Source organism: Hippoglossus stenolepis, chromosome 16, assembly GCF_022539355.2.
Source record: "Hippoglossus stenolepis isolate QCI-W04-F060 chromosome 16, HSTE1.2, whole genome shotgun sequence".
Lineage (NCBI taxonomy): Eukaryota > Metazoa > Chordata > Actinopteri > Pleuronectiformes > Pleuronectidae > Hippoglossus > Hippoglossus stenolepis.
In genome coordinates, this window is record NC_061498.1 from 22,433,548 (window position 1) to 22,451,186 (window position 17,639).

General features: G+C 39.6%; 1 protein-coding gene across 1 annotated transcript in view; it reads left to right on the forward strand.

Annotated features, from left to right (window-relative positions):
- Window positions 1–591: 591 nt before the first annotated feature.
- The window catches only part of sept12 (septin 12), a 65,382-nt gene continuing 48,334 nt past the window's right edge, over window positions 592–17,639 (forward strand). Inside the window, exon 1 of the mRNA XM_035180831.2 lies at window positions 592–801. Coding sequence (XP_035036722.2) covers window positions 747–801 — 55 coding nt within the window. The 5' untranslated portion in view covers window positions 592–746. The remainder of the gene's footprint in view (window positions 802–17,639) is intronic.

A 17,639-nucleotide genomic window follows, 5' to 3' on the forward strand; every position in this document is an offset into this window, starting at 1 on the left:
ACTGAATGAGGCTGAACTATAACAAGGCATCAATTATACAATAAACTATATGATAGCTTTGTTCATGTGTGGTGCCAAGAGACAGGAGTGCACATGACAAGTAATATATAACAGATTCATTTTTAAATTACTTTCCCGTTCATTGTTTGTATTGAAGTCTTTTGCTTCCAAAATGGAAGGGTTGATCAATGTGCTGGGTAACTTGTATAAGAGTCTGACTGGAAGCCAGTGATTTTGTTCTCTTGTCTAAAGTCTGTTTTGTCACATGGAAAAGTAGAGGAAACCTGTTGGACAGTTGTTGAATTTTCTTTTCTCTAGTTTCTAAACATTAGGATGACTGCGTATATGATCATTTATTTTTAACCCTGCGACAGGATTAACAGGGTGCAGGTAAAGGTCTATCTGAGACCTTTGGCCAGAGGAGAACACGCCTGGGGGAGGAAGGAAAGCAAAGACAAGAGAAATTTGACTGAGGATATTTTCCAGGTGTTGCATGCTGCTCCACCCACCAGCCTTTGGCCCCCACCCCCTGCCCTCCCCCCCGGGTATTTGGGCGACACATCCACTGTGGAGCTGCAGCTGCGCTGAGGACGCACACTGCACGGAGGAGACACTCGGGACGCAGATCAGTCGACTCCGTCCCTGTACATTAGTTCTTCTAACCCAGGCAATCTTAGTTTTCTGCCGTTTGCTGTTTCCTCCCCTGATCTGCAGCGGCACCACGCACCCTCCTGCCCACAGACACAATGTCGGAGCTTTCAGTGAATGAACACCTCGAGGGGATTTTATCAGATTTCGAAGGTATGTGCTGTAATATTGAATTGCTTTACTGCGGCGCGTAATGAAAGCAAACGTGGGGATGCAGCTCCGGGCTCATGTACCTCTGTTCAAAGAGACAACGCGGTCGTAATCAGGACAGGATCGTTAAATAACATAGCCTGAAACGTTTTACTTTCTTGTTAAGTTCTAAAACAACCATTTGTTTGCTGGCATGAGCGCAAAAACACACGTTGTACCATAATTGTTCGGAAGAAAACAACCCCTGCAATCAACATTTGATTTGTTGTTGCCGTCTTAAAACTAGATTAGTCCACAGAGCAGCTTCTTCTGTGAAAGAATGGTTTAGGGCTGCAAATTAGTAAAAGCTAAGATGTCACCGTAGGATATGGACAATGTGTTGGAAACTTCACAGACCAAACAATTGATTAATGGGAAAAAGAACTGCAGGATTAGTAATTAGTAGAACTGACGGTGATGGTAAATCCTGGTTCAAGAATTCTTTGTGACCAGTTAATGTATAAAGTCGCTTCATTCACTGGTAGATTACATTTCCACCAATGTCTCTGTAAGGACAAACAAGGTAGGCAGTGCTTGACCAGTTAAAGCCCAAAATAGACCCATCAGAGGTAGAACATCAGTGTTTCCTGAAGAAAAAGCTGTTTGCTGCTGCTGCTGCTGTCGTCTGGTGATTGATTTTCAAGCAAGGATGTTGTTGTAGTAAAAGCCACATTAACATTAACAAGAAGGAAATATAGGTATTGAAGCATTAGACACATAAAACAACAATAACTGGCCACAGGGGGGTGCTTATGCAACAACTTTTGACTATGTAAAGCATTTCATCAATGGCCGGCTGTGTGCCAAGTTTAATTTCTGTAGCATTTACAGTATTTAAGATATTAGAAGCTAACGTGCCATATTCATGCTGGAGATGTTAAAGGTAGAGACATGTTTTAGAACCACTATGTGGTCGTGGTAAATATTGTTGAGAGATGAAACAATGTTCAATTATACTCACATAGTGCTCCCAGGTACATGCATGCAACTCACGTGATCAATAGTGACTTAAGGAGAGAAACAAGGTGGACTTACAGCTTAGTCAGCTGGTTGCAATTGTTAGTTCAATGTTTTGCACTGAAAAACGTAATAACCCACCCCCCACACACTTATGGCGTTGCATCAATTCTACAGGTTTGTCTGCTATTTCTACTGTCCAACTGACACAGGAGTATTATTTACACTGTAGGCTTCCATGTTTTGTTTCTAAAAACAAGTATGCAATATCCTGTTGGTGACGCTTCAGGGCAACTTGGTGTCATTGCCTATTGTGGGTTCCTGCTCACTTAAACAATCACTGCTCCTTTCTTACTACATACTTTTCAAACTACTAATCGCAAATATCAAACATGTTTGATAATTTCTGAAAAATTGGCTGCGATATTTATTCAAAATCAAAAGGATTCAGATCCGCACATGTTTCAGGCGTGGGCAACGTGGCTGCTGATAACATGGTGACATCGTTACCAGCACGTATTACCACAAGCTCTCTCGACATCTTCATCAGTGTCTTCTACGACACCGCTTTTTCATCCTGAGATTTTCATATTATTCATATACATTTTTTACATTTTTGCACCTGTCTAGATTAGAGCAAGTGTGGCTAGAGAAGCGAGTGATTTCACCTGTGTGAAGGGGCTTTACAGTATAAGCCAGCGGTTGGAGATGTTCAAGGGCAGATTGAGAGAGTGGGTTGAGAGAGAGAGCTTTTTGTTAATGTTTATTTAGCACAGAAAACATTTTCCCATGACAAATACTAATATTCAGTGCAGGGGGAGGCAGAATGTGATGTGGACAGGTGTGCAGATGCATTCAAATGTACGCCTGAGTGTGAATGTGTGTTTACAACATGTTATAGAAGAACAGTTCTGTGCCACCTGTAAAAAGCCATTCCATAATTTAGCTCCTCTAAATGTAATTGAAAATTGCTAGTAAGGACATCTGGGAGGATGAAGATCTGAGGATTGACTTGGATCTGTGAATTTGGTCTGAAGTAAATCTTGAATTGCCCAGGAATATTACCATCAGTTTAGTGGATCTTAAATAGTATATCATAAATAGTAAGAATCTGACAATTTTGAAATAGAGAAGCAGATGAGGTGTGTGACTCTGATCTGATTGCTATCCTCACTAAACGTTTCTGTAGGACCACCGTTTTGTGTAGGGCAGAAGGAGAAGTACTTGCACACACTAAATTACAATATGATAGATAGGGATAACTTAGGCTATAATGAAGAATAAGAAGACAGTTTGATGATACTCAGATACTCGACCATTACTGACAATAACTCCTCAATTCATTTACCTTCCATTATGCTACAAACTGTTTATTCTAATCAATGCTGTAAATACTTATCTTTCTGATGTTCTCCATTACACGTGGCATCTATTACACTTCTGTCCGTCCTGGGAGAGGGATCCCTCACATGTGGATCTCTCTGAGGTTTCTACCTTCTTTTTACCCTTTTTAGTAGTTTTTCCTTACTCTTGTTGAGGGTTAAGGGCAGAGGATGTCACACCTTGTTAAAGCCCTATGAGACAAATTGTGATTTGTGAATATGGGCTATACAAATAAAATTTGATTGATTGATTGATGTGACAAGGTGACTTGAGAGATGACCCTCCTTATTATACCAATAGATTTATTTATTTTTCTGTTCACTCAAAGTTTCATGAACAATAGTTCCCAGAAATCTTGTACTTGAAACTTGGGGCATCTCAACTGACTCAATTGAAATTTTAGAAATTTAAAAAAAACATACTCTCTGGAGTATGTTTTTTTGATAAAATGATAAAGTTAGATTTTTTTAAAATATTTAATAAATTTAGTATTGTGTTAGTTCATGCAGGACACAGAGTTATGTGCTCAGCTGTCATAAGCTGTCAGCTACTGATTTATGGGTGCTCGTCAGTCACTCACCAATCACAGCACATTCTCTCAACAAAGCGTTCCATTTAAATATGGCCTCCCCCTCACTGATCCCTGCTCAGCTACGCTGCCACTCATGCTCTGCTGCCGGCAACTTGCCTCCACCACCCCAGCCTCCACCTTTTTGCACAGAGTCCAAACATGGTCGTGGTAAATGGTATTCAACTTGAACAAATGTGTCTTGCCTGCTACGCGCACTTTTTTGATTTTTTTCTGCATGCGTTCCCTGTTTTATCTTAGCATGCTGCGTGGGTAATCCAGGGAACATCCAACGAATGGAGCCATCCACACCAAGCATAACTGTATTCCCCTTTGTGCAGTAAATGGTTATCATGACGAAGTGTTCCTGACTCAACTGATATTTATTAATCTGATCCATGACACGAAGGCAGTCAAACCAAAATTCACATTCTTAATCGGTGGATTGAAGTTTGTGTCATTTGCAAACATTATTGGGGAAAGGGTATTTGAGGCACAAATCGGTAATGTAAATAAGAAATAGTAACGTTCCAAGAATGGATCCCAGAGGAACCCCACAAAGTAGTTTGGCTTTGCTGGAATAACGAACCTTAACACAAAAAAAATGTTTCTGTTTGAAACATAATTATTTAACCATGTAAGCCTAACACCACGAAAAACACATTTAGATAGCTTTTCCAGTAAAATATGATGGTTGACCGTATCAAAAGCTTTGGAAAAATAATACAAGTTAATTTATTATTTTCAAGTGCAGAGGTAACTATGTTAATCAGGTGAAGTAAAGCCATACTGGTCTTTCAGAAAACCATATTGATGTCTATAAAGAATTGAATTGGTATTTAGATGAAAAAAACATTGTAAAATAGATATAGGTCTATAATTAATCAAATATTTTGGATCATCTGCTTTAAACAGAGGAAATACTTTGGCTTCTTTTGTGTGTGATGTGAGCAAGTGATTGCAAGCTCCCCAACACCTATGTAGGCTGAGACTCTAAATCTGAACAGCTCACTGATTCACAAATTTTCCGACATACGCAGCCCCTAAAAACACTGAGGTGCTGTGATATTTGCATTTTTCTTTGGTACCAAAGAGACCCAAATAGATGTTAGAAAACACTGTAAAGGGAAGTTGTCATTATTTGTTCCCTTTAAGAGACTTGCTGGTAGCCTACTTCTGTAGCAGTAGCAAGTATGCTGTGTTCCGGCACTTAGAAATAGCTGAATCACACATTGCGATGGTGGTTTGGGGTGAAGGTGTCATTGTTCTTCACTTGCGAATCTGTAAAAGTCCCGGCACACCACTAATGTACTGCATTTGCATTGAAGCAGCACAGTATCTAAAATGTGGAACTCTGAACGGTTTACCACATTTTGTCTTCGCAATAGGCCTGCTATCCAAGCATCCTTGTATATGCAAGAAAGCATTTGCATCACCTTAGAATGTTTGGTGTTTGTATTTGAGTGAGACTTACATTATAATAACTGGAGTCGGATGTTAAACAGCCTAGACAGCTAAGAAAGAAGAACTAATAACACAGTGTAAGCATACCCTTGAAAAGATTTCCGTGAATACAGACTGGGTGTGTGTGTGTGTGTGTGTGTGTGTGTGTGTGTGTGTGTGTGTGTGTGTGTGTGTGTGTGTGTGTGTGTGTGGTCCAGGTATTACTAATGTTGTGGGGGCCTAAATCTGTTTACACAGTCACAGAATAGGGACTTTTTTTCAAGTCCCCAAGTCATTGCAGTTTAAGGTGAAGACATTCCCAAAGGTTCGGGTAAGGTTAGAGTTAGGCAAGTAGTATACTTAAAGTTAATGTTAGAGTAAGTCTCCAGGAAATGAGTGTTAGTCAATGTTGTGTGTGAGTGTGTGTTTAGAAGCAGTTAATTCTGCCATTTTGTATGTCTGCTCTGAAGACTATTTGTCTCTCTTAGATATGTCTGTCAAACTGAGACGCTACTTGCATTGACTTGATTTAAGTACATAAAAACATCAAAATACAGTGAGGACCCAAATTCTCAGACTATTGGAACCAACTGTATTAAAAATTATTATAACTCATATAACTATATTACATCTCACTAAAGTATATATTATACTAGTATATTTAAAGTCAATTTAGACCATTCACTTTAAGCAATGTTTAAGTTCGGGGTGGGGCATCTGCAGTATATTAGACCCCGTTCAGACCTGTTCTAAGAGATCTGATCACAAGTGGACACATTGGAGATCTGATCACTCAGACCACATGTAGCCACATTCTTTCAGCTATGTGAACGCAAATGTGTCCTGGGCCACACAAAAGAACCAAGCTCACATCCTCTGACCCACTACAGTTTCATAATGCACTGAAAGTACTTTTACACGTTTGCCATATTTGTGGTCAGCACCACAGTATTAACTTAGAATGGCATGTTTCTTTTCTAGCTTTTTCAATTTGTGAAATTTAGTTTTGTAGTACAGATTGATTGGTTAAGCCCATTCTGGTTCTGCTCTCTCTCTCTTGAATGCTATTCCTTATACAGACACACACACACACACACACACACACACACGTACACACAACATTATTTGGTCTTTGTGAACAGAACTGATTTTTGTATTTGCATATAGAGCAGAGAAGAGAGATCTGATCCAAAGTGGTCACAGGAAACACATTCATGACCTATTCTTGTGATCAGATCCCTTCAGGCGGTTGTTAATATCAGGTCTTTTTCTTAAATGTAGATATTTTGGTTTAATAAACAAGATACTATTCATTTCTAAACACTCAACTTTGTTACTGACATAATGTCTTCCCTCCTATAGTATGATATAGATAGATAGATAGATAGATAGATAGATAGATAGATAGATAGATAGATAGATAGATAGATAGATAGATTTGAGCTGTCCAGTAGAATCCAGCAGGCAGGTGTGAGGTGTGGTATTTTCCAGAGTTGTGATGCAGAGCAGCTGAAGGCTCTGGCACACAGGGTGCAAAGTTTGAATGTGGGGACAGGGAGATGGGCAGCAGGGCTCTGGGGTGTAGGGATGAAGAAAGTCCAAAAGGTATGGGAGAGACAGGTTATGGAGGGCTAATGGAGCAGTGGAATCACGCTGCCTTGCCTTTGGCATCACTCTGTCTTCTGGTTCCATCATCCTCCTCTTTCATCACAGTTCATTTTGTAGTTTGGTTAGTTTGTGCACATACTCAAAAAAATGCAAGTGGACTTGTGGTCTTCATGACTGATGCAGAATCAATCAAATGTAAGGGTCAGACCAATCACATAGCATCCAAAAACATTTGAGATCATGGTCTTTTAAACAAAAAACAGACCAAAGTACTGTATTGAGTACAATTTTGCATTGTAGCAATAAAGTCAGAAACCAGGTCAATTAAGCAAAACAACATTTGAAACGCACACTCTCACATACGCACACACACACACACACACACACACACACACACGCACACACACACACACACACTCACACAAATGTTTACTTCCTCAGAGTATGTTCCGTGAGAGAGGGAGAGGATGTCAGAATGAACGGATATTGTTCTTCCTCCGTGTGATCCATCATGTCCTGGGACACTTCAGGGACAGAACAACAAAAGCTTTCCCCACTTCTTTTATTCTTATTCTCTTTTTAAGTTCTTCTGTTTAGACGTGTTTGATTTGTGCCTCTAAACAAATTGGTGTAGCCTTTGGCCACAGCAAGCTGCTGTAGTTGCTTTTGCGTGACTGTTTGTATCTAACAATTGAAACCACTGTCATGGGAACTTCAGCAGCTCTGACTCTTGATGCTGAAATGGAAGTCTCATCTCCTTGTCTATTAATCAGTGCCACAATCTCTAGGCATATGTAAGGCATGCTTTAAGAAGCATAACTAAAAAGGGGCATTTTTGTGTGTGCCTCTCTGCAGAGGATTTGTTTCACATTGTAAAAGTGAACCATTAATGATGCTGACATTCAAAACCTTTAATAGATAAGATTCACAGAGTTGTCCTATGTAAAGTAGTCACTGTAGGATGTCCAGGGAATTGGGCCCAGATTTCCACACAGCACAGAAATCTGCGGAGCGTTCAGGTTATCGGTTGTGCAGCAGGCGGGGGCAGGAAACAATCATGTGTTTTCGTTTACAGCACATCGACACAACGACACCTGTGTCAGCCCTCATCACCAAAAAAACTCTCTTGACATCTTAGTCTGTGTCTTCTACGTATGGCAGTGCATTTTCATCCTGAGATATTTGTTTTCTTTTAGATTTTTAAAAATTGTTTAATATCTGTCTTGTGTTAGAAACTTCATCAACAGATCTGCTCACTAAAAGTAACTCCCGGTTCCAGTCTGTGGACTATCGGACTCTTTGATCACGCATACAGACCTTCTGGACTTTCATAGTTCAGTGCATGTCTGAAAGCGGCTTAATTCTCCTCGTTGAAGAGCCGATCAGAATTATCTGTGTACATCCAATAAGTGAGAGTCTTGAAATGGATAAACTAATGCAGTGCTCATTCTAAACTGGCCTGTGTTGAATGGGCTCTTTGCCTGACCTGTGGTAATGCTGTTAGCTGCTGTCCTTCTGAAACTGTAACAGTGGCCTACATTAGTGAGCCAAGGCAAGCAAAGACCGGCTGTGGGCCTCCGAACCCCAAAGCCACCACTGCTGCACAAAGAACTGGAGAATCTGTTGTCTTGGGTGTGCCATTTGTGGTGAACGTGCTGTTGTCGTGGTTATCAACTTCATTTTCGTTGATGACTTCCAGCCGCCGCTGCTACGGAGCACTGTTTTCCTGTTCATTCAAATATTGAATGTATCATGTGTACATATACACACATATGTGTAATACACAAGCGTGAAGCCGTTAGGATGAACTGCTCTTGAGATACGGAAGCCACAGACAAACAAAACCAGATATTTCTAGAATAAGTAGTTATGCTCTCTGGTTTCTGTTACTGCTTGTATATAGTTGGCTTAATGGACAGTTTGTCAGACTGGGACCACTGCTTTGCTGTTTGAAGACTTTTACTGTGCTACTTTGCTTTGTATGAATCACTTTGTTAAAACAACAGAGTCCCAGGTCCTTTTCACTTGTGGATGAGAAATATCTTTACTGATGAAATGTTGAATTCACAGTTTTAAAGGGTGATATTGTATATTAACAGTAACATGTCAAAACATTGCATTTCTACATAGCTTATTCTGAAAGTCATACTAAATTTAATGAGAATGTGAAGACAATTTTCAGAATCCCTCATAATGGTGAGAACAAACATAATGTGTGTGCAGGAGCAGACTAAATCAAGGCAATGGAGAGAGTGCACTTGAAGGAAGGGAGAGAAGGAGGGCGTTTGGGTCTTTGGATGACATGGGAGATTAGAGAAGGTCAGGCAGGATAAGAGCTCTCCCTCCCAGCCCTGCCACATCCTGGTACTGGGCTTCAGCGGGGCACGAACCCTGCAAAGATCAGAGAGGGTCCCATGACTTACTGACCCAGTGACCACACACACACACACACACACACACACACACACACACACACACACACACACACACACACACACACACACACACACACCGGTTTTGCTCATGATAAGTTCTGGTCCCCCTCTGACATTCCAGTCTGCATTAACGCAATGGAGCACAACAGCCTGAGACACCCAGTGTTCTGTTCAACTGTGAACACCTTTAATCATAAGATAAAAAGAATGACATAACAGAATGTAATAGTGGTTGTAGTTAACATGACTCACATTTTGTACAAACACTTTCCCTTGGGCTCAGGTACAAGTGTTTGCCCATGATATCTCTCACACACACACACACACGCACACACACACACACACACACGCACACACACACACACACACACACACACACACACACACACACACACACACACGCGCACACACACACACACACATAAAGGTTGCAAATGATGTGGCTTGTGGCCAAGTCATTCTCCCATAATGGATAAGAGTTTGGCAAGACATCAGTGCAGGTTGCCTGGTACTCGACATGTCTGGAGTTGTCAGGTCCTTCAAAAACAACCGCTCAGTTCTCATGGACCAATAAGAGAACAGAGACAAAACCATTAACGGGGAAAACATAAAGGTTCTGGGCTGAAAACAATTATCTCAAATGAACTGAATTGATCAAAAATAAACTGACAACCGTCTTGCCCTGGGCTGTGAACAGCTACCTTAACTGGGGATAAATAGCTAACAGGAATGAGCTGACAGACTTATCTACGCATTACCTGGACCACAGTGCCTACTTCTACCTGTGCATGACTGCTACATCACTGAACTTGCACATGTTGTGTTCATATAATAGGAAGGTCTATTATTAGAAGATTATTAGAGAAATGAGCTGATGTGCAATGAACATACCCTTTTCAGCTCAACTCCAATGGTAGCCTACTCTTGTTGTTTATCCTCATCATTTGTTGGTCTACCTGTGCTCTCAGTTACTGTCTTTGCACTGTTTCTGCAAAGTTTGATTTTGACTATTTTGTTGTCTGGATAGTTTTCCTCCCAGAGGAACATATTTAGTGTCCAAATTTATAACTAGTGTACAAGTCAGACATCCGAAATCCAATGATGTAAGCATTATCTGTGTGTGTGTGTGTGTGTGTGTGTGTGTGTGTGTGTGTGTGTGTGTGTGTGTGTGTGTGTGTGTGTGTGTGTGTGTGTGTGTGTGTGTATCCTCAGCCACTGTTATTTTCAGTCTATTATTTTCATTGCATATGCTTCTTGGAATGTGTCTTCCAGATGTGCTTTTAGTAAGTGGAAGTTGTTTTAGTGTGTGTGTGTGTGTGTGTGTGTGTGTGTGTGTGTGTGTGTGTGTGTGTGTGTGTGTGTGTGTTGGTTTTTAATAGGACATGAGGCATGAGGCCGCATTTTGTGGAAATTGAAATTTTCCATTTTCAGTGAAAAAAGTATAAAATAAGGATTTGTTAATTTTTGATAGGGTCTGCATGTTCCATTATGTCTGGAGAAAGTGATTTGTTGGCCTGGTATCTCTGTAGTACCACAATGCTTCATATTGCACTTAGCCATACTGCAATTTCAATAATATTTCAATGAATTGTTCAGATCTAACTTTTGTGCAATTTATTTTTCCCCTTATTAGTCTTTGTGAGTTTGTATGTGCTGTGCATGTTCACACGTGTCAGTGCACATGTTGCTTTGTCCGTCAGAAAATCTTGTGGAATGTGCTGGGTAGGGGGTGGGGAGCCTGTGTGTGTGTTTGTGTGTGTGTGTGAACAAGGAGGGAGGGGGGTAGTCATAGACATGCCCAGACTCAGCATCCCCTTACGTTGTGTATGTACACCAGATAGGCTAGGCCTCCCATCCTCTGAATTCATACTGGTTCTCTTACTATATGATAGTTTGACACAGTTATACTGTGTTAAGATCCTCCACCACTGATACATTTTAGCTTTCAACACAATAAAGAGGAAAACCTTTAGTACAAATGACTACATCCATACAAATATTTTATAAAAGTTATGAATTTTAAACAGCATTTTTTGTTGTTGTGTCTTAACTCGGTGTTAGAAATAATCTCTGTCCATACTAACACACCTGAACACACACACTTGACCATTCACACACACTGGTCATGTGTATGCAGGTGTAAACAGGAGGCAGCTTGTCAACACTGCAGGTGGTTGATTAGTTACAGATATGAATATGAATGAAAAACAGCCATGGTGAAAAGTAAGAGCATATATTTTGGAGGTGGAAAGACCCCTTCACTGTAGGAGCAGGTTTGAGGAGTGTGGGCAGTAGGTGTAACTTATCAATATGAATGTAGTATTAGAATTTGGTCCCATAAAAGAACCTTACCTTTGAGTTTGTGGTGCGTTTCACCCCATGTGTCTAGATAAAGAATACTTTTTAAGAAGAATCTTATCTTATTGTTTTATTTGTTTCAATTTATTTCCGAGTCATCCTATTTTTACCGATAAAAGTTGGTTGAATTTAAGACAAACATAAACTGAGGGTAAGGAATAATATCTAAATATATAAAACTAAGACATTCACAATAAATAAAAAAAACTAACTGTGGTTGTACATTTGTTGTACATACAATTTCAAAATCTTAAATACGACCTGGGTAGAAGTCCCCAAGCATTGTTATACCCCTCTGCACCCATACTTCCCTATAGTGTGAGAATTTGAATTCATATGCCAGAATAAAGCCATATGTGAGAGGCTGTGTTCAGGAAGGGGTAAAAAAGGAGGATCTTTGCAGTCTTCATCCAAATTATGTTAATACATGGCAGTATGATGGGAATGAGCACTAGAGGACAGAGAAATGGACTTCTTTTTTCAAAGTTAAGAACCGTTGCTGCCTTTTCTCTCTTTGTGTTGGTGGTATATAACATTTGAAATCCTCCAAGAAAAGTCTTAAATTTACCCTGGGCTTTCCCAGGGGATGATGCTGAAGAAAAATTGTTTTCTTTGAAAAATGTAATCTTTTTTATAATTATACATTTTATCCCTCAGCAAACTTGAAATCAACCTTCATCTTCATGATTTGCCAGTTTTACCCAGTGGCCACATAATGGTCAACTCTGCATGAGCTAATATTTAAAATGGAGCCTAGATTGTATGAGGCTGTGTATGGAAGGTTAGACTTATTATCAGTAAACATTCTATTCATTCCAACAACTTACTCAGGGAATTCAGTAATGATCAAACACCAACCAAGCTTAAGTCTTAAGGAATATCACTCAAGATGTCGACAGTCCTTCGTTTTTTGGAGTTTATGGGTTTGCTACAGTCTTAAACCATGTCAAATACCTGATTGAACTAGTTTTTTTTCAGCTTCTTCTATTTTACATTTTTACATACCAAAGAAAGAAGGATCATAGATCAGTTTGTGGTTATATGTTAGCAAGCAAGGTGGCCTTAGATTTCAGATTTCAGAATAACTACTAACTTTCCCCATCATCATCATCATCATCATCATCATCAGTGGCGGCTGGTAAAGAATATTCTTGGTGGAGCTGTACTGTGCCATACCCAGTTATCAGTAACCATCCCACTATGATTTAACAAAAATTGCAGGATACCAGTTCTTTGTGTAATAGTAGGTAGTTATTTAATTCCAATAATAAACATGTCAGTCATTTTTAAACAAAAAGAGATAGCTAACAGTAAACTGCATACTGCACAAATGAACATAGAAAACTAAATCAAAATAATATATACCAAAATAATAATAATCAGCCGATTGATAAATAATGTAAATTATTATTAGTTGTTACCCTTGTGCTCAGATAGTAAGAAGAGTATGCATCATTAGACTACAGACTGAGTCTGGTTACTAGTGTTTACTAAGTACACATTCCTGAAACATATACAGTACTATTAACAATCACTATTAAGACAAAATAAAAGGAGGTGCCATATACTGCTGGATATCTTATGAGGTAAAATGTACACAGAGAAGATACACGCAGAATTTGACACAGTCAACTTATCCCCCTCTTCATTGTGTTTTCTCACCCCGATCCTGTGGCCTTCATCCAGCTGCGCAGCGATGTGAGTTGTGCCTAACATGGCTGGCTTCATTGTATTTTCATGTGCGCCCTCGTAGACTCGTGTTTCTTTATTTTCTCGGATAAATGTTTAATATTTCGTCCTCCACCACCAACACTGAGCGACCGGGCTTAGGTGCTAGCAGAATCGCCTTTTGCGTATTATTTTCGACGATGTTGATTGCCCAAATTTACTTTGCTATACGCGTATCTTCCCCTGCAACAGTCCCTTATTGGCTACTCGTCTCTGCTTTATGGGCGACATTTCCAGCGCCCCTGAACCATAGACTGTGTGCCCTGATCGTTTGCCACACATTTCCACTCAACTTATTTATTTTTATTTTATACAACACACGTTATTGTGAATTTTACACACACAAATAGATTTTTTTTATAAAAAAATAAACACACTCTCCACAAGCGAGGGCAGCGCCCTAGTGCCCTCTATTGGCCAGCCGCCAATGATCTTCATCATCATCATCATCATCAGTAAAAAAAGTATATTAAACCCTTATTTATCAACTAGAATTGCTACTCCCCTACTATTACTGGAGCGTAGATTTGCCAAACCCAGTCACTGTGCAATCTCGTACTCTGTAGTTCTGCAATAACACTATGTTTTTTTTCATTTTCTTTCACTTTACCTACTGACAACATCCTGTTGTGTTCCAGCTGCAGAAACTCATCCCATTATGATCATGCATTAAAACTGAATGAATGACTTTGTATATTTAAATATAATATATTTGTTTATCTGTGTTCAACAGTTGAATTACTTCCCGAGGAAAGCAGACCATTATATCAGCCAAATAAAATGACAAATGGCCAAACAATCGCCCAATAAATCAACCAACAATGGACTCAGCCAATTTGCAGCTAGACTATATATTTGTCCAGTCACCCAACCCTGCCACATATGCAAATCTGATATATCCAAAAATAACCCTGATGTGCAAACGCCCCGCTGAGAGGACCCAAATGTAGGCACAGGAGCTTGGTCGTTGAATGATAATTTAATGCAAAAAAGAAGCAAAACAAAACAGGCTTACGTCTCAGGTATTAAGCAGTCAGCAAAGAATTAACAGGTAAATGAATAATTGAAACTAAAATTGAAACACGATGTGTAAACAGATGAGCTGACCGAGACAAAAGGAAACACAAAGACTATATACACAAGAGAGGAAGGGATAACTGAGCACTTGAAATTAGAACAGGAACTAAGACAAAAACAGGAAGTTAAGCAGGAGAGACACACAAGAAACAGAGAAACTCAAGAGTGCAAACAACCAAATACAAAACACAAGTCCAAACACAAGCAAAGCTTGGTAATTGTTGAACTGGTAAGAATGGTGTTGTAGATCATGAACTTTAATTATGACTACTCTAATCTGATATCTACTTAATCGTAGATATCAGAAACTGGAATTAAAGATAAGCCATTTTCAGACATGACCTCCGGATCTGCAGTTTGCTTTTCACACATGCACAACGCAGCAGGAGGTTCACTGCAAAGACACATTTACAACAGCAACAAGTCCTCCACATTATTCAGGCGAGAGGTGGAGCAGCTGGGTGCAGCACACAGAGGCAGGAAGTGATGTTTTACCTCCACTGTGGAGATCACGTGATTTTCTTTACAACACACAGACACCGGTGTCAGCTCTTATCACAACAGACTCTCTTGATATCTTCGTCAGTGCCTTCTACGCCGTGTCACCGCTTTGTCACCAGGAGATATTAGTTTGCTTTCTTTTTTTTCATGTTTGTGTCTGTCGCATGTTAGAAGTGTCATCAACCCCCCCATTTACACGCGGTGTGTTCGACTTTCTACAGTCATTATACTAGGGGGCCAGGCAGATAAAGTCCACAGTAATTGGGCAGCGACATTTGCATTTACACATGCACCTCGGAGGAACTGCAGAGTTGAATGCATGTCTGAAAGCAGCTACAGTAATGCTTCAACTGAATTGTAGATAAGATAAACCCCACGCATGAACACTGGAGTGGCTGTAACTCACAGCTAGGTCCTTAATTCCTTTCAAAATTTTTGTCCCAAACCCGAGTCTAATGAAGTTGTTTAAAGCTACTGCATTTAATAAACATATAGTTCACCAAAAAAAAAGTTAATTCAGTCATTATCTACTCACCACTGAGCCGATGGAGGGGTGAGTGAGTCCACAAAACAGGGGTAAACATTGTTGCAGCCAATACAGTTAAAGTAACTGGTGACCACGACTTCAAACGTAGAAAAACAACAGGAAAAACACTAAATGGGTTCATTTACACCATGTTTTTAACCTTAAGGTCCGCTGTTATACTCCTCTGGAGGTGTGTTCACGTTTGAAAAGTGAATTTCAAGTTCAGGAAACAGATCTCTGCCTGCGCTGGTGATAATGATCAAGTTATTCATAAAAAGATTCAGCATAATGTTTTCAAGACCATTTTGTGGGCCTCTGTGCATACAGAAGATTTTCTGTTAAATATAAATTTTGACCATCCAAATTTTAGCCATCTGTAGCTACATTTTTACCAATATTATACAAAGGCAAACTGCATAAACATTCTAAATGGATGGTTATGTTATCTTTTACTACATGCATTATGCAGGAATTATGGCATAAGAGATAAGTGACTGATTTAGCCACACCTTTCACTCCTATTTTTTTCTACCTATAACTTAGATATACCTAGGCATGGCATTTTAATCGGTGAAAGTATATTTTCAGTTTGTTTTATCGTTAATCAGATCCAACCAAACTGATAATTGGCCAGGCTGATAATCTATCGACCCCAATGCCTCCTTCCTATGCTAGTGCACACTAGTATCTGTGTTTGTGTGTTTGTGTGTGTGTGTGTGTGTGTGTGTGTGTGTGTGTGTGTGTGTGTGTGTGTGTGCGTGTGCGTGCATGTGTGTGTAAGAGAGAGACTGAGTCTGAGCATCTCTCTTTATCAGATTTTAAATGCATTGTGTAAGAGGTGGGGTTTTCGGGTCTGCACAACTGTGAGAAATGAGGGCGTGGAGCCAAATATAGACAAAACACACACACACACACACACACACACACACACACACACACACACACAACACACAGGGCACATTACTGCTCCGTAATTATTTCCCCAGTGTTTGACAGTGTGCCAGAAATTACCTGATAGCAGGTCTCCTTATCTTTTGTTTGGAGAGCAGGTTCACACTTGTAGCCTCAGCTAACAAAACCCCCCACACCACACATACCCTTACCGAGCCTTCCTGGAGCCTAGGGAATAGGCTGTGACCAATTGGCTAAAGTATTTATGGAACAAAACTAGGTAAAAACTTAGGATGAACCATGTCTGCGTGTTCAAAATTAAATATGTAACTGAGCATTCCTTTTATTTAATGTACGTAAACAAACAGTAAATAGATATATACAGTGTGTGCATATGTGTGTGTGTATTTACATATATAACAAGTAAGATATGTAATAATTTATCTCTATTGTTGATCGACCAATTGTTTCACTTCTAATGGAAACTTTATAGCACAAATGAACATGTAATATAACTGGCAGGTTCGAGTTGACTGCCATGCACCAAAAGTCTGTCTGAACTTATATTGTAGGATCTTGGAGTATTCCTCAATCTTGATTACTGACCAGGGTTGAGTCCCAGCCAAATGGTGTTGTGAGAATTCATAGTGTAGTGTAATTAAATACCATAAATATTGAGGTGTGGTTGAATTACATGTCGTAGAAATACAGAATAATTTACATTTCCACAGCTTAATTCCATATCAGTCATGTTCTGGGTTTCTGCCAGAGAAGTTGTTCTAAGTGCATCATTGAATATGGGGTCCTTCATGGTTATGCTTTATCAACATTGTTGATGTAGTGGAGTCGCCAAAGCTCCCTCCTGTGTTCTCCTCCTTATTGCCATTAACTCCTTCATTTTTTGGTCACAGCTTGGTACAAGGCTGTACAAAGGAGGGAAGACCACACACAAGTTATAACTGAAAATAAGTTGAGATGATTTTAAAGAAATGAAAAGGAAATTCAAGTGTTGACATCAAAATCAACTAAAACCAAAAGCTGTGAAAGTTAGAGGGAGAGGGAGACAGGCCTAATGCCCCCAGCTTATATGGATAGAGCCAGACTAGGTGAGGTGACAACTAAAATAATGGAGGGAGAGGACTCTATTATTATTATTATTATTATTTGGAAAGAAACTAGTCCAAAGTTTACGTTGCATTGTGTTGCAGGTGCCTGACAACTACTCTAATATCAGAACTAAATATTGGATTACCAGACTCATTAGCTCACAATCTGCAAAAAAAGAATGGTTTTATTTAGGACCACAACAATTTAATTCGGTTAAAAC